Below are 20305 nucleotides of genomic sequence, written 5' to 3' on the forward strand. Positions count from 1 at the left end.
GAATGTATACCCCCCTTAATGACTAGCATTGAATTTGTATGGAAACTAATAAAGTTTGGTTTCTTTAAACGTTGGATAACTATACTTGTGTGAAATGGATCGGCACTGCTTTATGGTTCTGATCTGGAAAGAGAGAGAGAGAGAGCAGCTGTCTTGTTTACTTAAACTTTCTTTTTCAAAAGTTTTTATTTCATCCCAATTATATGCAATGAAATATTATTTAGGGAAAGAACTTGTATGGCAGAATGAGTTTAAACATGCATTTAGTTTTCTGAGTGCCTTGACCTTTGAACAAAGCAGATGTTTGTAGCTGTTTATACAGAGATCTGATATAAAAGATGAAATAAGCTTCCACCTTGTCTTATTGCTTTTTGCTTCTGAAATTATAGAGGGATTTCTTCCTATTATAGAATTTCTTTTGCTTAATCTGATTTTTTGTTTATCTTATATGCACCCATTTGAAAATATTTGTTACCCTGTCCAGTAATAATTTGTCAGACATCTTAATAGACTTTAAAATGAACAGTTTGATATTTTTTTTGAAAGACAGTGTTATGATGATTTCCTTTTTTTCGCTTCAAAGAAGAATTGAATGAGCTCTCCTTTTTGGGAAGAGTTGTTTACGTGAACAGAGGGTTACTACTGTGAAGGTAAAAGTAAGCAGAGTGAGTAATGGCATGGTAATGCATGGTAATGCGTAAGGAAGAAAACCAGACTAAAGATAAGCGTTATTTAATTAAACAGTTGTAAAAAAAAAAAATATATATATATATATATATTCAATGCTAAAGTAATTTATTAATTAAATTTTATGCCATATCCTAATGATACCAGCTGCATCACACCCCTGTTTTTCTAAGTGTTTGTAGTTAGAATTAATCATACAGCAATATTTCTTGAATGGTTTTAAATTTAGAGATTCCAAATTCCAAATATCTTATAGTATTTATAGTTTCATGAATTCTAGTTACAATTTTCTACTTCAATTGACTAATTATCCCCAGGAGCTAAGATACTTCAATATGTTGATAATCTTCTTGTATTGTCTCACTCATACCAGTTTTCCCTGGGTGATACTGAAGTAGTGCTGTGTTTTCTGCATTCATATTACTCAGCCCAGTTACACCCAGTAGCAGCTTCTTTCCCTACATGTTTACCAAAACTATGGAATTCACTACCCCACTTCCTCACCGCGCAAGAAAACTCAAAATCCTTCAAAAAAGAACTAAAGTCTTGGCTTCTCAACCATTCTCTTAAGGACAACTCTCAATGACTTTATACTATAATCCCATTAACTGCCAACTTTAAATATTCCATTTGGACAATCTTTACTGATTCAAGCCACTGATGCCTCCTTTTTGAAGAACCCAGTTATCTCTGCCTATCTATTCAGTGTATCTACCCTGTTTACACTATGTTCTTTGTTCATATCTCTTCTTTTGGTGCCATTTCCCACTATTGTTAAATTTAAAGTTTAAAATCTTTCAATGTAACAAGTTGTTCTATATGTAAACCGGAGTGAAGGCAACTATGCTATACCTCGGTATATAAAAAAATGCTAAATAAAAAAATAAATAAATGTTTAAGAGCTGTAGCTGCAGCAGCCTTAATGGTAGTGAGGTCTCAGTCATTAATTCTGCACCACTCTTTGCATCTCTGTTTGACACATTCTTTGTTCACAATTTTAAACAATGCAAAGACCCAGATAATTACCTTGGAATGGATGACAAAATATAAACTTCTTTTAAAGTCAGGGAATATTACTTTTCATCACTGCTCTGCCCTCTCTCCTGCCACATTCCTGTCAGAAGTAATTGACTTAAAAACCCTTGATCATGACTGTGCAATGCTAATGGAGTATGAATTACAGCCCAGGGAAGGTTTCAAGGATGTCCCCCTAACTAATGCTGATGCAGTTTATTTTGTAGATGGCTCCGCTCTTCATGATGATACAGGTTCACTGAAGGTGGGAGATGATGTGTGTATCCAGTGGGAAGTGGTAGAAGCTGGACCTCTTACTCATGCCCAAACAGCAGAATTGGTAGCCCTTACTAGGGCTTGTTAAAGGGGAAAAGACTTACGCCTCATGGTCTATACAGACTCGTTATGCTTTTGGGGTGGTTAGTGATTATGGAGCATTAGGAAAAATGGGGGGATTTCTAACTGCTACTGGTGAGGTGGTTAAAAATGGATCATTCATTAAGGATTTGCTCGATGCAATTCAGCTTCCCTCTGAACTGGCAGTAGTTAAATGTGCTGGGCACAGCAAAGAAGACTCAAATGTAACAAGGGATAACAACCTGGCAGATCAGGCAGTTAAGAATGCGGCCTTGACGAAATACACTGTGGGAGTTGTTAGATGCCAACTAATGTTGCAAACACTACCTAGTGAAAATACAGACTTTAATTTTGACAATTTGGTTCAGTGGCAAGCACAGGATAAGAACTATTGGAAACAATGGGCTAAAGGACAGAATAAATTGTGGTTTGGCCTGCATGGCAAGGCAGTGGCCCCTCGGTTTGAATTGCCCAACATTTTGCTCTCAATACATCAGGCACCTCATGCAGTTCCTTTAGCATTAATTGCTATGTTTTTTTCAGCATTGGTGGGAAATGATTTCAGTGGTCAATGTAATGCAATTTGTACAAGGCATCTAAAGGTTTGGTTATCACACCTGCTCATTTGAAGCACCCCTAGGCCCCTTCTTACAGATCCAAATTGATTTCATTGAGTTACCCTTGTTCCAAAATTATAAATATGCATTAACAATGATTTGCTGTTTCTCAGGGTGGGGGGGGGGAGGCTTTCCCTGTGGTCAAGGCAGATGCAATCTCTGTAGCTAAGGTTCTATTGAGAGAATTTATCCAGAGGTATGGGATTCCAAAATTAATTGATATTGATCAGGGAACACATTTTGTAAATGTCATTGTAAGGTGCTGGGTGTCTCTCTCAGGTTTCACACCACTTGCAGGTCACAAGCCTCAGCTCTCATTCAGCCGATGCAATAAAACCTGCGGGAGAGCTGGCGCTCCGAGGCGAGCGCCCGCTCTCCCGACACACACCTGGGCGTGCAATCCCGTTTCAGACAGGGAGAGGGGAGGGGGAAGAGGGGGAGAGAGCCTCTGGGGAGGCACACATATTAGTCAACTTTTTATACCACTGTAAGAGGGTCCATTCTGAACTCAAGTTGGTTTTGGTGGTGGATTAGGTTTTGGGGGGCATGCACAGTCAGAGGTACGAACAGCACAGTAAACAGTGAAGATTTTATGTGATTTGGAGTGAAGAAAGGTACACAAAAAGGAGATTTGTACATTGTACTCTCGGCCTAACTTGATAACAGCTAGGTAGAGAGTGCATCAAGCTAGATTGAGAGTACATTGTACAAATGCTATTTTCGCCATATTTATAGCGATTTGATGAAACTAGGGGTACATTTGAAAAGATGGATCTTATCTCCTACTAGAGTAGAGGTCTTATTTCAAACTCTATAATCTACTGCTCTCCAAAACTGAGGATGCACCGAAGAAGAATCAAGTTGAGAGACCACTGCTAGTAGTACCATTTTGGATGAGAATTGGGAGTACATCTTTTTTCATATTGCAAAGGGTAGTTCAATTTATGTCACCAGTAGGGAATCTGACTGGGGAGGAGCCAGATGTCATAGAACATGTGGGCACCAACAACATAGGAAAATGTGGGAAGGAGGTACTGGAAGCCAAATTTAGGCTTTTAGGTAGAAAGCTTAAATCCAGAACCTCCAAGGCAGTATTCTCTGAAATACTTCCTATTCCATTCGCACGTCCCCAGAGGTAGGCAGAGCTCTGGAGTCTCAATGTGTGGATGAGACGATGGTGCAAGGAAGAGGGATTCAGTTTTGTAAGGGACTTGGGAACATTTGGGGCAGGGGGAATCTTTTCTGTAGGGACAGGCTCCACCTTAACCAGGGTGGAGCCAGGCTGCAGGTGCTAACCTTAAAAGAAGACAGAACAGCTTTTAAACTAGACAAAGCCAACAGTCACTCAGCAGCACATAGTTCGGAGGGAGGTATCTTCGAAGAATACTAATGAAGCAGATAGGATACCCCAACAGAAAGGTTCCAATAAAAGCAAAAATAGTCCATGTGCCTATAAGTAAAGAAACACCTGAGCTAAAAGATTCCAAATTATCCCTGTCAACTGAAAAGCAGAATGTTAATGCAAACCGAAAACACACTTTGAAATGTCTTTGAGCCAATGCCAGACCTCAAAGAAGATGGGACAGTTAGAGTGTATAGCAGTGAATGATGAGATTGACATAACTGGCATCACAGAGACTTGGTGGAAGGAGGATAATCAATGGGATAGTGCTAAATCAGGGTCCAAATTATATCACAATGATAGGGAGCAGCAACTTGGTAGGGGGTGGCGCTTTAAGTTCAGGATGGGAAGGAGTCCAACAGGATAAAGATCATTTAAGAAACTAAATGGCAATAGAATCTTTATGGGTAGAAATCCCATGTGTGTGGGGGAAGAGTGTAGCGATAGGAGTATACTACCGTCCACCGGGCCAAAATGATAAGATAGATGATAAAGTGGCAAGAGAAATTAGGGAAGTTAACCAAATTGTTAGTGCAGTAGTAATGGGAGCTTTCAATTACCCCAATATTGACTGGTAAAAGTAACATCAAGTCTAGCTAGAGAGATAAAGTGCCTGGAAGGAATAAATGACAGCTGTATGGAGCAATTGGTTCAAAAACCTAGGAGAAAGGGAGCAATTTTAGATCTAATTCTTAGTGGGGCACAGGATTTGGTGAGAGAGGTAACTGTAGTGGGGCGGACTGGCAATAGTGGTCATAACATGATCAAATTTGAATTAATGAATGGAAGGGGGGACAATATGTAAATCCACGGCTCTAGCACTAAACTTTCAAAAGGGAAACGTTGCTAAATGAGAAAATTAGTTTGAAAATACTGAAACGTGCAGCTACAAAGATAAACAGTGTATGTGCAGTTCACATGTATCCCACACATTTACAGGTCGATACTGTAAGACCGCGTTAGAAAGAGTGCGGCAGTGCAGGGCGCACCCTCGTTCCCCGCATGCACAGTTCTCTTCACATACTGCTCGATACTCTATTCAAATTGCTTGCAAATGCAAGCCGCGTCTTCGAAGCGTTAGGGAAGCGTTAGGCCCGCGCAACCCATTTTACTGTATAGGTGCTTAATACAGCGCCTATAGAGTATCCAGAGTGCGCTAGTACCTGTCATTTCAAATGTCATTTCAAGTGACATTTGAAATGACAAGTACCAGGAAGTGGATGGCTCCCCCCCTCCCGAAGCAAGGCGCAGGGCGAAAATTAAAACAAAAGGGAATAAAGTGTAAAAAAAAAAGTAAACTTACTGGCGGGAGCCGGCGGGTGCGCGTTCGATCAGGCGGCGGCGGGAGCTGGCGGGCGGGCGGGTGGGCGCCCATTCATCCAGGCGGTGGCGGCAGGAGCCAGCGGGCAGGTGGGCGCGCGTTCGATCCAGGCGGCGGCGGCGGGAGGGTGGGCGCGCGTTTATCCGGGAGCCGGCGGGCAGGTGGGCGTGCATTCATCCAGGCGGCGGCAGGAGCCGGCGGGCGGGTGGGCGCGCGTTCAATCCAGGCAGCAGCGGGAGGATGGGCGTGCATTCATCCAGGCGGCGGCGGGAGGCGGAGGGCGGGTGGGCGCGCGTTCGATCCAGGCGGCGGCGGGAGGGTGGGCGCGCGTTTATCCGGGAGCCGGCGGGCGTGCATTCATCCAGGCGGAGGGAGCCGGCGGCGATAGCGGCCTCCGGCAGCCCCCGCCAGCCCCCGCCAGCAGTGAATGAATGCGCACCTGTGCGACCCGTGTGATTTCGGCGCGCCTGTGCGACCCGTGCGATTTCGGCGCTCAAGGCGACGTCAAGCGTCGTGATGTCACACCTTGAGCGCCGAAATCGAACGGGTCGCACAGGCACGCCGAAATCGCACGGGTCGCACAGGCGTGCATTCATCCAGGCGGAGGGAGCCGGCGGCGAAAGCGGCCTCCGGCAGCCCCCCGCCAGCAGTGAATGAATGCGCGCCTGTGCGACCCATGTGATTTCGGCGCGCCTGTGCGACCCGTGCGATTTCGGCGCTCAAGGTGTGACCCGTTCGATTTCGGCGCTCAAGGTGTGACGTCACGACGCTTCACATCGCCTTGAGCGCCGAAATCGCACGGGTCGCACAGGCGCGCATTCATTCACTGCCGGAAGGGGCTGCCGGAGGCCGCTTTCGCCGCCGGCTCCCTCCGCCTGGATGAATGCATGCCCACCCGCCTGCCAGCTCCCAGATAAACTCGCGCCCACCCTCCCGCCACCGCCTGGATCGAACACGCGCCCACCCGCCCTCTGCCTCCGCCTGGATGAATGCACGCCCACCTGCCCGCCGGCTCCCGCCGCCGCCTGGATGAACGGGCGCCCACCCGCCCGCCGGCTCCCGCCGCCGCCTCGATGACCGCACGCCCGCCCGTGTGGAGATGGGGGATTCGGAAAGTGACAAGGTATTTATATATATATATATATATATATATATATATATATAACAACTTTAACATTTTATGAGAACTGTAATTTTTTTTGTAAGCCGCTGTCAGCTCCCATACGGAACATGCGGGATGAAATAATTTTTTTAAGCATATAACTAATGCAATCGGAGTTCCGTGCAGCATCGTTCATGCAAAAAGAAGGGCTGAATGCAGTTTGAAAGCGGGTTAGTATATATGGAGGTCGACCATGGTGCAGGACTAACACCAGGTAGAGGGTAGGCGATAAACTAACAGGCTAAGGACGCGGCAAAATAGCGGGTTACAAAGGAGATAATCGGAGCGCGCGTCACAGTATCGGGAGGGAATAGCTAATTCCTTCACTAAATAGCTAATTCGTTCATTTACATATGATATACATGCTGGGTGCGGAAAGGGTTATGCGTCGGTTTCAAGAAGCGCTAAGGACGCGTGAAACTGGAGACTGTATCGCAGGATCGCTTTATGCGTCCCAATTGTGCGCCCACAGCGAGTTGCAGACGAAGAATCTCCAACCGCAGTTTACAGTATAGACCTGTTAGAAAGGTGGAAGGAAGGTCAAACAATTGCCGGCATAGATAAAAGGTGAGGTGAAAGAGGCTATTTTACCCAAAGATCTTCCTTCCAAAATTGGAAGAAGGATCCATTTGAAGAAAATGGGAAAAAGCATAAGGATTGGCAAGTTAAATGTAAGACATTGATATGACAGGCTAAGAGAGAATTTGAGAAGAAGTTATCCAAAGAGATAAAAACTAATAATAGAACTTTTTAAAATATCTCTGAAGCAGGAAGCCTACAAGGGATCCAGATGATCGAGGGGTTAAAGAGGCACTTAGAGAGGATAAGGCCATCATGGAAAGACTAAATTAAATCTTTGCTTCGGTGTTTACTGATGAGAAAATTGTGGAGATACTTATTGTGGAGACAGTTTAAGGGTGATGATTCAGATGAATTGAGCCAAATCAAATCACGGTGAACCTGGAAGATGTAGCAGGCAGACTGACAAACTGAAGAGCAGCAAATCACCTGGAACAGATGGTATACACCCAGTGGCGTGCTAAAGGGGGGTGCAGTCCACCCCATGTGACAGCCAGGAGGAGGATGCCAGCTGGGAGGTTGGTGGCCACAAGCGGAGCCCAGCCCACTCACAGCAGAAGAAGAGGGAGACCTTTGGATCATGAGCAATGGAAGCAAGGCCAATGGAAGCACTGGATGGCCTCCTAAAGTGCCACAAGTTTGGAGCCGGCAACTGCATAGCCTTTTCTTCTTCCCAGCTGCGTGGCCCGGAAGAGGAAGTGGTGGGTCTGTGCAGGCAGGAAAAAGGAAAGGTTATGCAGTCATGGCCTGAAGCACATGTCTGAGGTTGCAAAAAGAGGCAGCATTGGCATTTGAGTGCATATGGAACAGCAATAGCACTGTCTCCCCTTCTCACCACAAGTGCAGGAAGCAGAGCCGCACCAGCCCCTGTACTGCATCAAGAAAAATGAAGTCCTTATCTGTCATGGGGGCTGAAGGAGGAAGCTGCTGTTGTGCTTCTGATAGGGAGCAGGGTAAGAAGAGAGAGAGAGTGTGTGCTTGAGCATGTCTTTGTGTGGAGAGTCTATTTTGTCTGTGTGTGTGTGTACATGTTTGTATGAGAGAGGGAGCCTGTGTGAGGGAGAGGGGAACCGGAGATCATGGGGGGGGGGGGGGGGCGGCGGAGACACAGAAGTGAATCTGGCAAGGGGGAAGGGGGATAGAGAAGTGAATCTGGGGGGAGGGGGGCCTGTCAAAGGTAGTATCCACGCCAGATGCCAAATACTTTAGATATGCTACTGAATATTAGGGATGTGAATCGGGTGACCTATTCTTCCCGCTATTGGGATCGTCTGGCCGCGGGAAAAATCGTTTTCCCACGTTTCCACGGTTTTATTTTTAGTGAAAAATCGTTTTTCGGGTTAGTTTCTCCCAAACCCGAAAAATGATTTTTACGAAAAATCGGGAGTAAAATCGATCATTTCCTTCTTTTAAACGATTTCAAACGAATTTAGAAATATTGTACGATATTTCAATTCGTTAGAAAAACGATTCACATCCCTACTGAATATACCCCCCAGGGTTCTGAAAGAACTCAAAAATGAAATTTCAGACCTATTACCAGTAATTTGTAACCTATCATTAAAATCATCCATTGTACCTGAAAACTGGAAGCTGGTCAATGTAAGCACGATATTTAAAGAGGGCTTCAGAGGCAATCTGGAAAACTATAGACTAGTGAGCCTGACTTCAGTGCTGGGAAAAATTGTGGAAACTATAATAAAGAATAAAATCACAGAGCATATAGAAAGACATGGTTTAATAGGACACAGCCAGAATGGATTTACCTAAGGGAAGTTTTGCCTCACAAATCTTCTCTATTTTTTGGAAGGGGTGAATAAACATGTGGATAAAGGTGAACCAGTAGATATGGTGTATTTGATTTTCAGAAGGCATTTAACAAAGTCCCTCATGAGAAGCTTCTAAGAAAACTAAAAAGTCATGGGATAGGGGACGATGTCCTTTTGTGGATTGCAAACTGGTTAAAAGACAGGAAACAGAGTAGGATTAAATGGTCTGTTTTCACAATGGAAAAGGGTAAACAGTGGAGTGCCTCAGTGATCTGTACTTGGACCGGTGCTTTTTAATATCTTTATGATTGAGCTGAAAAGGGGTACGATGAGTGAGATGATCACATTTACAGATGACACAATTATTCAGAGTAGTTAAATCACAAGCAGATTGTGATACATTACAGGAGGACCTTGTGAGATGGAAAGATTGGGTGTCCATATGGTAGATGAAATTTAATGTGGATAAGTGCAAGGTGATGCATATAGGGAAAAATAACCCTTGCTGTAGTTACACAATGTTAGATTCCATATTAGGAGCTACCACCCAGGAAAAAGATCTAGGCATCGTAGTGGATAATACATTGAAATTGTCGGCTCAGTATACTGTGGCGGTCAAAAAAGCAAACAATGTTAGGAATTATTAGGAAGGGAATGGCAAATAAACCGTGGATGTCATAATGCCTCTGTATCACTCCATGGTGAGATCACACTTTGAATACTGTGTGCAGTTCTGGTCGACACATGTCAAAAAAGATATAGTTGCACTGGAGAAAGTACAGAGAAGGGTGACCAAAATGATAAAGGGGATGGAACGGCTTCCCTATGAGGAAAGGATAAGGAGGTTAGGGCTGTTCAGCTTGGAGAAGAGACGACTGAGGGGGGGATATGATAGAGGTCTACAAAATCATGAAAGGACGAACAGAAAGGTTCATGACATGAAAGGTAAAACAGAATTGGTTATTTACTCTTTCAGATAATACAAAGACTAGGCGGCATTCCATGAAGTTAGCAAGCAGCACATCTAAAACAAAATCGGAGAAAATTATTTTTCACTCAATGCATAATTAAGCTCTGGATTGATTGCCAGAGGATTTGGTCAAGGCAGTTGGATAAGTTCCTGCAGGAGAAGTCTATAAACCGCTTTAATCAATAGGGAATAGCCACTGCTTGCTGCCAGCATTAGTAGCATGGGATCAATTTAATGTTTGAGTACTTGCCAGGTACTTATGACTTGGATTGGCCACTGTTAGAAACAAGATACTGGGCTTGAGGACCCTTGGTCTGACCCAGTATGGCATATCTTATATCAATAGTTTGCCTCCTCATAGATTATAAAAGGGGCATTATGTGATGTGATGACTGTTGGTAGGATTGTAGGGGAAAAAGAATCTTTTTCACATTTGGTGGGATTGTCCCAAAATACAAGTTTATAGGTTGGGAATTTTTTCACAGGCATTGATTTGCCTTTAGTCGTTTTTCTAGGTAAGCTATATGAGCAATTTTACCTGGTTAAGAAAGGCCATATGCTGGTAGCCACTAGATGGAATGTGGCTTGTCACCAGAGATCTACCTTTGCTCCCCCTGCAGAAGACTGGCTAAGCCTGCTCTGGCATGTTTATGCAATGGAATCTTACCTTCCAGCAATGGGATTTCTATGCATTGGGCCTGATTTTCAAAAGCACTTAAACACATATAACTGGGTTTTGTATGCGTAAATGTACTTTACATGTGTTAAGGGGGCTTATGAAAATTGCTACAATATATGCCTTTGAATTATCCACAGGACTTACTCATGTAAGTGTAAATCCTTTTGAAAATTACCCCCTAATTTTTCTTAAAATATGGGAGCCTTTCTATAGAAAGCGGGCCAGTATCCTGAAGTATCCTGGGAGGAGAAGTAGCCTAGTGGTTAGAGCCATGTGCTATGAACCAGGAGACCAGGGTTCAAGTCCTGCTGTCGCTGCTTGTGACCTTGGGCAAGTCACTTTACCCTCCATTGCCTCAGGTACAAAAACCTAGATTGTAGGTACCTGAATGTAAACAGATTGAATGTCGGTATATAAAAATAATAAATAAAGTAACACTTTTCAATTAACTATTATCTTGGGGATTTGTGAAAATTTAAGGAGCACTAATACTGAGTTTAGTTCATGTATGCTTTGCAATGTTTTGATTTGCTTTCTGGTCAAAGCACTGTAATGCATGTCCTCAAGGGCTTATAAGTATCTAGATAAGCAACTGATAATCTAGCTTACTTTCCTTCAAATTCTACCATCAGGTTAGGTTGCTGGTAGATTTAGTAAACTTCATTTTTTTTTTTTTTTAAATTTATTCTTTATTCAATTTTCATTCAAAAACAATTTCAAACAAAAATATAATGTATGTAATAGTGAATACAATAAAATTAAGATAATTCTTTACATCAACATAAATAGGTTTAGTTACACTAATTACGCCTCATAATTGGGGGAAAAAAAAACAAATATTTAATCCATAACATAAAAATAAATTCAAGAGGAGAGGGAGAATACTCTTACTTATTGACCATCTACATTTCCACCTTCTGTATTTTTATCCTGTAAAAACATCTCCAAATGTGACGGGTCAGAAAAACTAAATCTATTTCCCTGAAAAGTTACATAACATGTACTTGGATATTTAAGGAAAAAACTAGCCCCAATTGCTAGCAATTTATTTTTCAGGGAGAGGAAATGTCTCCTCTTAGCCTGAGTGGCTCTAGAGACGTCAGGAAATATATATATTTTCTGACCGCAGAAACTAAGATCTTTATGTTTAAGAAAATCCTTAAACAATCTGTCTTTATCAGACTCTAACTGCAAAGATACAAATAAAGTTGCCCTTTTCTGTATAAGGTCTATGGATTCTTCTAGAAATGTTGAGACACCTATAGATGATGTCTCTATTTTCTGCCCTCTCTGTACCTCAGCTTTATCTATAAAATAAAAAATCTTAGATACCAAGGGTAGATCTTTATCCTCATACTGTAATATGTCTCTCATATACTTTTTAAACATTTCCATTGGGGATAAGAGCCTAGTCTGTGGGAAGTTGTTTATACGTAGGTTTTTATACCTCATCATATTTTCCAATCTCTCCATCTCCCTATGTACAGATAGACTATCTTTTATATGTGCTGTTTCTGTTTCCTCCAACAATCTAATTTTAGAATTTACCTTTCCTAGATCTTCCTTTAAACAGGTAATATCCTGTTTTTGTTCACCAATTTGCAACTTATTTGAATTCACTATGACCGATAAAGACATATTCATTTGGTTGACATTTTCATTCATTTTTGCCATCATTGTCCAAATATCCTTTAATGTGACATCTTCAGGGGGGTCAATAGGCCATTGATATGGCACTCTTGACTCTCCTTCCGGATTCTGTAAAGTTTCTGCATCACTAGGTACTGCACAGTCCTTTCCCTTCGGTTGACTAGCAAAACTTCATATTTTAATTACTTACTGTACTGAAACATTTATGATGTTGTAGTATGCCATGCTGTATTTGAATATTATTCTGGCTATCTTCTAATCTTATACTTTGAAATATTTAATACAAATAATTATAAAAGAAGAATAATCAAGCCGAATAAACAGTGGTGGGGAAAAACCCATTCATCCATGTAGCTCTGGAGCACCAGAACTGCTGCACCATGCGGCCAACAGAAACATACAGAGGCCCTGCAAGAATCAGCTCCTGTAGCTTCTGGAATTTTCACTGCAGCATCTGTGAGAGCCAGATGAAGTGTGACCTGCAAATTCCACGGAAAAGATGAGCCCGAGGGACTCTGCATGGGATGCTGGGGAGTGGCAGGGCTGCACATGTTCAGTAAGCCATGCTCAAATTTTCTACAAGTTTTCATATCAAATTGCCATGTCAGGTTCCATCTGATAATTTATTTTATTTATTTATTTATTTATAACTTTTATATAATGCCATCCACATGCGAGGACTGCCATCCAGCTTGTCCTCAGAGAAAAGGATGTGTGCTGTTTCACAACAATCATACTTTTACCCACATAATGCGGAAGGGTTCCTGAGGGTAGAGTTAAGTTGTGTGTGCAACACACATTGCATTTTCAAAACTACTTGTGTTAGTTTACACCAAAAAAAGTAGTCGCAGAAAAAGAAAATGCAAATCTCATTTTCTCATAACAATAATCAAAGCAAAAATAAGTTTGTACCTTTACTTCAATTACTGGTGCAAAGCTCACAGGTAGAAAGTACTTGCAATGATTGCAACAAAGGGCCAGTTTGATAGACAGGATGGAGGCGGTCCAGAGAAAGGCGACCAAAAAGGTGGATGGTCTTCATCAAATGACTTATGAGGAGAGGTTGAAGAACCTAAATATGTACACCCTGGAGGAGAGGGGGAGCAAGGGTGATATGATACAGACCTTCAGATACTTGAAAGGTTTTAATGATCCATGGTCAACAATAAACTTTTACGTTGGAAAAAAATCAGTAGAACTAGGGGCCACGATTTGAAGCTCCAGGGAGGAAGACTCAAAACAAATTTCAGGAAGTATTTCTTCACGGAAAGGGTGGTGGATGCCTGGAATGCCCTTCCGGAGGAAGTGGTGAAGACTAAAACGGTGAATGATTTCAAAGGGGCATGGGATAAACACTGTGGATCTATAAAGGCTAGAGGATGGGAATGAAGAGAAGAGCCATGGGGGTGGATTACTGGAGTGGAGGCTACTATCTGGTAATTACTACCCTTATCAAAAAGCCTTCACACGATTAATGCAACTCCAACATTGCTCTCTGCTTCAACGCAAGGGGAAATGTGGAAAAGAGGATTTGCATTCAGATAACAACCAACAAGGACTGAACTTCACAATCTGGGTAAACAAATAAACATGGGGGTAGCTTGCTTATTATGGCGGTTACTACCCTAAACCAATTAAGCCTGATACATCACCTTGAATGCATATATAGCGTTGCTCTCTGCTTCAACGGCAGGGGGAAATGTAGAAAACAGGATTTACATTCAGACAACATCCAACAAGGCACTGATCTGTGCAGTCTGGGTAAACAAGCATCGGGGTAACTTGCTTGATGCGGTGGTTACTACCCTTAACCATTAAGCCTTATGCTCACCTTTGATGCAACGCCAACATTACTCTCTGTATCAATGACAGGGGATGGCAGGAAATTTGAATCAAACAATTACCAACAAGGGCCCTGAACTTAGTGGTTGATGAAACAGATAAGTATGGGAAAATAAGTGTGGAAGCTTGCTGGGCAGACAGATTGGTCTTTTTCTGCCTTCACTTCTATGTTTCTATAATAACTTTAAGGAGGGAGTTTTTTTAATGTAAGCCTTAACATTGGCACAAATACAAGAACCAATGCAAATTCAAATCTCTCACAATTCTATGTTGTCTGTTATTACATATACCAAAACAAATCCAAAGTCATCCAGGTAAGTTATCAGGCTAAGTATGGCCTGCCCTAGAACATCACCAATTTATATGGGTAATTTTTATCCAGCTAAAACCTTACCTAGATAAAATCCTGTGGTTTTCAGACTAGGTCCCTAAATTAGCCAGGCTCTTAATATCGACCTATCAAATGATTACTACTAGAAGCTAAAACCTATTTTCAAGGAAGATGGACACTTTCACCTGCTATGTGTATTTGTTTTTATGACATTGTTCTTTCACAGTCCAATTACAAATTATGAATATGTCTTGGGCAAATGTAGCCAATGTTAAGCACCAAACACACTAACATTGTGATGAACACCAGGTGTCACTATAGTTTATGCAGCTAGGAAAGAGTTAAGGAGTCAATTTGTGTTCTGCCGTTTCAGTTCTTACATGGCCAGCTTTGAGAATACATAGCTCCTAAGGGCTTATTAACAATTTACACCTCACAACCTGTTACACACTAAACAAGCAAAATAATACACACAAAAAATGGTGGTGACAGTTAAGTCAAAAACTCTCACTTTTGATGAACTTACAAATCCCGATTCATAGATGAGAGTTTGGGGAAGATACATACATATATACATTCAAAAAAAGTTTCAATTTGGTCATTCATTTGGTCTTTTTTTTTCAGCATTTTTTTTAGTTTTTTAAGTTGTTTATGCGTAAATGCATTTTTACGTGCATAAAATTAAGAACATAAGAACATGCCATACTGGGTCAGACCAAGGGTCCATCAAGCCCAGCATACTGTCTCCAACAGTGGCCAATCCAGGCCATAAGAACCTGGCAAGTACCCAAAAGAACCTGGCAAGTACCCAAAATTGAATTTTATGTGCTTAAAAGTATACATGCATAAACTATGAAAATAAATACAAGCTCCTAATAAGATATCTCTAACCATCACAGTGACCACGCATTGCAGGATAGTTGAAATTTCCGATTGTAAAAATGGTCAGAGGACTGAATTCTTAGACCCTCTCTTCTCTAAGTCTACAGCTGGCACAGGCTGACACAGATCTCTATTGATCAGAGGGAAATTTATGGCTAACGTCCTGCAGTATCAGCTCTAGCAGAAGGACTCGCTAGTACTAGATAAACATACTGGGGGCCAATGCAATAAAGTGGGCCCAGTCTAGCGCACAAGGTAACAAATTGGTTGGGCGCATGTTTTGGAGGCGCTAGAGTAACCCCCGATGCAGTAAGGGGATCAGCGTGTCCAAAACGCACGTCCAAACAAAGGCATAGCTAATAGCGCTCATCATATGTAAATGCCATGCAGACGAGGCTATTAGCTATTACTCCCCCAATACAAAAAAAAATCGCCGTGTCCCCGACGCACACTTTTTAATGCGTCAAATTTAACGCCTGCCCCAGAGCTGGTGTAAAGTCAAGGCTCAACTAAAAAAGAAAATTACTGCTTTCCTGTGGTTCCTCCCACTTAGTATCATGGCGATTCTTAAGGAGGAGGAACCATAGAAAGCAGCATCATGCAAAAATAAAAAAGTATGACAGAAAACAAAATTCTGGGCGCACAATGCACAGCTCCAGGCCGTGTATATTGTGCTTGTAAATTAGCTGCTGCGGGATAAAACGGATGCTCGTACTGCGCGTTCGTTTTCATAACCTGCACACAGCCACCTCTCTCCTGGGATGCCAAGGATGCACAATGTATCCCTAGCGCTTCCTTTTTAGTGCAGCAGCTCATTTGATTATTGCATCGGATGCCCAGAAGAGGTGGATGTGCGTGTGTTGAAAAAAATGGGCACCCAGTTTGGACGCATATTTTTATGCGCATGATATTGCATTGGCCCCACTAAGTTGAGAACAATTAAACTTATCTAATTAGAGTTGAGGAAACAAGCGTTATAAAAAATTCAGCTATGTCGTGTTGAGTAGTGCAACTAACTGCCTTTATATGCTATATGCTTAAAGTTGCAAGAGTATTTCTGCTATGTGAGCTTGTATTCATTATGGAATGATTGTGCTTATTAATAATAAATATTAGATCAATGTATTAATGTCACAGACTAAAATACTAGCTAACCTGCTAGTTTGTTACCATGTATGGATGCTTAAAATAATGCAAATTTGTGATTTGCCTCCACATATCTGAAACAGAAAACGAAGCGCTCATAACTCCCTTTCTCTTTGCTTTATGATATCTCACTTTTCTTTCTGTAATAGCTACAGTAACCGACAAGTTCCTAATATTAATAAAGTAAACCAGTTACTTTGTGATTTCTGGGTAAAAGATTATGCAGGCAGGATCACAGATTCAGGGAATTACAAGCAGCTGAGCACTATACTGGAAAAGACACAACCTCACCTGCTTTGTGCTGGCCTGGGGAATGTGAACTGGAAGCGGGGAGACATCTCGGGGCTCCCAGGCTCCTGCAAAAAGATTATTCAGGTGGTTCTGCAGATACCTAGGAGATCAAAACAAGAAGAAAATAGTCATACAGCAGAGAGAGAGAGAGAGAGAGAGAGAGAAAGTCAGTCCCCAAAGGTTTAGAGAAGGTCAGAGAGCACAGGGACAGACAGGCAAGAATAGGTCAGAGACCACCGAGAGAGACAAGGAAGACTGGATCAGAAAGTATCACAGTAGAGGGGCAAGAACTGGTCTGACTGCATGGCGACAGAGAGCAAAGAACCTAGACTGATGCTAAGAGGAAAAGGTTTGAGATCCAGGAAAAGGTCAGAGCACTGAAAAACAGGAAACAAATATTCAGAAAACACTGATGTCATTTTGTGAGTAACAAAAAGGGACAAAAAGATAAAGGGCAAAGTTGGATTCAAAGGGAGAATGTATCAACTACCTCTACTCACAATAATTACATGGATGGTAGCACTTTCTGGGCCTGATTTTCAAAAGAACTGTTGCCAAGGGCAGGGATGGAAAAGTGAAGCTGCTTACATGTAACAGTTGTACTCAGTAGGCAGCAGGACAAATGAACTGCACAAATCCATGATGTCATCTGATGGTGCAAATATGAAGCTGCTCTCGCAGAGCTCAAATAAGCAAAGTCTTTCTGAGCATGTGCAGGAGTTCCCATGCAGCCACTCCATGTGAGTATCTTCAGTCTTGTCCAGCTAACCTTCAACTGTAGGCAGCAGGGTGGGGTTGTGTGGCTGATTTGTCCTATTGTATACAGAGAACAGCCTTTACCGATAAATAACTTTGCTTTCTCCCTGGGCAAGGAAGAACATGTTCAGCCGCACAAGTGGGGACTCCTAAGTTGAGGGTTGCACGTATAAAGACCAAATGGTACATCCAGTCTGCTCAGCAAGCTTCCTAAGGCAGTAACTGCCGCTCTGTGCTGCTATCCCCTAGCCTTATGATAACCCATAAAAATTGCAACTAGCAACATTTTTTTCTGGCTGATGAGCTTTCTTGAAAATTCAGACAGTGCTGCTTGACATGCTTTGCTTATTGTCTTGGCCGCAGAAACAGCCCTGTGCTTTTTCCCTTAGATCTACGTAACAGTACCCCAAGACCGCAGAAGTGAGGGCCCTCTTGGTTGTTTTCCTACTGCCATCAAAGTAGGAAGCAATGTTGCTATTGCATTAAAAGCATCAAGGCTTTATGGTTAAGATTAGTAATCTCCAGGCCTTCTGCTAAGGGTAGTAACTGACTCACCAGCAAAGTTACCCCATGCATGCTTTCTTCGCTTCCTTTAGGACTTGGCCATAGAAGCAGTCCTGTGCTTTTTCCCTTATGTCTGCATATCAGCATCCCAGACCATGGAAGTCAGGGCCCTCAGTTGTCATCTGAATCCAATTCCTCTTTCTCCCCTACCATCTAAGTGGGGAGCAATGTTGCAGTTGCATTAAAAGTATCAAAGCATATTGGTTAAGGGTAGTAATCCCCATGTCTTTTGCTAAGGGTAGTAACTGTCGTATCAGCAAGTTATCCCCTGCTCGCTTATCTCATTTCCGTCCTTTAGCCTTTAAAAATCCCATGGCCCTTTGAATTCTTTGACTGTTTTCGCTTTCACCTCCTCCAGAAGGGAAATTCCAGGCATCCATCACACTTTTCATGAAGAAATATTTCCCGATGTTGGTTCTGAGTCATCCCCTCTGAAGTTTCATTTTGTGACCACCCTAGTTCTTTTGTTTTCTTTCCAAAGAAAAGATTCTAAACCTTTATCATCATTAAAACCTTTTAGGTGTTTGAAAGTCTGTACCATATCTCCCCTGTACCTCCTCTCTTCCAGGGTATATATATTCAGATCCTTCAGCCTCTCTTCATAGGTCTTCCGATACAGACCCCATAACCATTTTTGTCATCCTTCTCTGGATCGTCTCAGTCCTTTCACTATCCTTTTTGAGATACAGCCTCCAGTACTGAACACAGTACTCCAGGTGAAGCTTCACCAAGGACCTGTACAAGGGCATTTTTCTTAGTTGTTATTCCTCTCTTAGCATTCTTCTGACTTTAGCTATCACCTTGCTTCACCATCTTCAGATCTCCAGAGCCTATCACCCCAAGATCTCTCTCTTGGTCTGTGCACATCAGTCTTTCAGCCCCCCATCACGTATAACTTTTTTGGATTACTCCATCTCAGATGCATGACTCTGCACTTTTTGGCACTGAATCCCAGCTGCCGAATCTTTATTTATTTATTTATTTATTTATTTATTTATGGTTTTTATATACCGGAGCTCCTGTATACAATACATATCGCTCCGGTTCACAGAGAACAGTAATAATTACTGCTTTGACTACTCTTCAAGCTTTCTTAAATCACTTTTCATTCTCTCCTTTAGGCATGTCCACTCTGTTGCAGATCTAAGTATCATCTGCAAATAGACAAACTTTACCTTCTATCCCTTTCACAATGTCGCTCACAAAGATATTTAACAGAACTGGTCCCAACACTGATGCCTGTGGCACTCTGCTTAACATGGTTCTCTCTTCAGAGTAGGTTCCATTTACTAGAATAGGTTCCATCTTTGCAAAAGTGTGAATGGAAGATCTCGTAGTTGACTTGCAAGTTTCTTGAAGCTAGACAAATTATAGATGTGCTACAGGTGTTGCAGTAGCTCACATTTGATGAGCTTTGATTTTATCTGGAAGTTACTTGTAGAGTTGTAGCAGTATGCTATACAGTCCGAGATCTAAGTAGAGAGGATTAGCCTTTTAGCTGGTAATTCTTATTTATTTACATCATATGAAATGAAGAGTTGAGAAGTCTTCCTGGAGGATTTAGATCTTTATGTAAACAGTCTAAGGTATGAAGTGACTGTTCTTTTTTTATTATAATAAGGTCTTAGAAAGAATGTAGGCAATACTATAAAGTGGTTCAAACAGAAATGAGAAACCATCTCTGGAAGAAACTTATAAGCCCTCAAAACCACTATTTTTTAAGATCTGTGTATACAGCAAATGCAGTGCTTGGAGTTCACTATTTTTTGAGCTTTTATTGAAATTAGAAATAGCTTCCAAGTTACAAATGTCATATCAGGAGGTACTATAGACTCTAAGGAGAAACCATAAGCCTTGAGAACTCTAAGTTAAGATCCCATTGTGTGGATGGGTCACTTATGGGATGAAGATGAAATAACCCTTTAATGAATCTAGCCACTCCAGTCTAGGAGTACAACAAACTGGTCTGATTTACAGGATATTCACAATGAAAATGTATGGGTTATATTTGCCTGCATTTCCTCCATTGTATGCAAATATATCTCCTGTATATTTATTGTGTATGTCCAGACATGTTTATGGTACTCCAGGACCGGAGTTGCCAATTAGAGGGAGGTAAGATAATGGAAAGCCTTCTGAGAAACGATGGTGTACTCTAATAGCGTTCAAATGTACTCATACAGTTAGACTTTAATCTTGAATTAGATAGGTGGAGTAGATACTGAAAAGATGAAGCTGAACATTGAAAAGGGTTTGATTTCAAGATACACACCTAATGAAGAACCA

At 41.9% G+C, this 20305-nt stretch overlaps 1 protein-coding gene across 2 annotated transcripts in view; it reads right to left on the minus strand.

The window, feature by feature from the left end:
- The window catches only part of ILVBL (ilvB acetolactate synthase like), a 233149-nt gene that overhangs the window by 115034 nt on the left and 97810 nt on the right, over positions 1–20305 (minus strand). For both annotated transcript variants that reach the window (XM_029580271.1, XM_029580272.1), the window contains exon 7: positions 16700–16799. In XM_029580271.1, coding sequence (XP_029436131.1) covers positions 16700–16799 — 100 coding nt within the window. The remainder of the gene's footprint in view (positions 1–16699; positions 16800–20305) is intronic.

This window comes from Rhinatrema bivittatum, chromosome 16 (assembly GCF_901001135.1).
Source record: "Rhinatrema bivittatum chromosome 16, aRhiBiv1.1, whole genome shotgun sequence".
In the NCBI taxonomy this organism is placed as follows: domain Eukaryota; kingdom Metazoa; phylum Chordata; class Amphibia; order Gymnophiona; family Rhinatrematidae; genus Rhinatrema; species Rhinatrema bivittatum.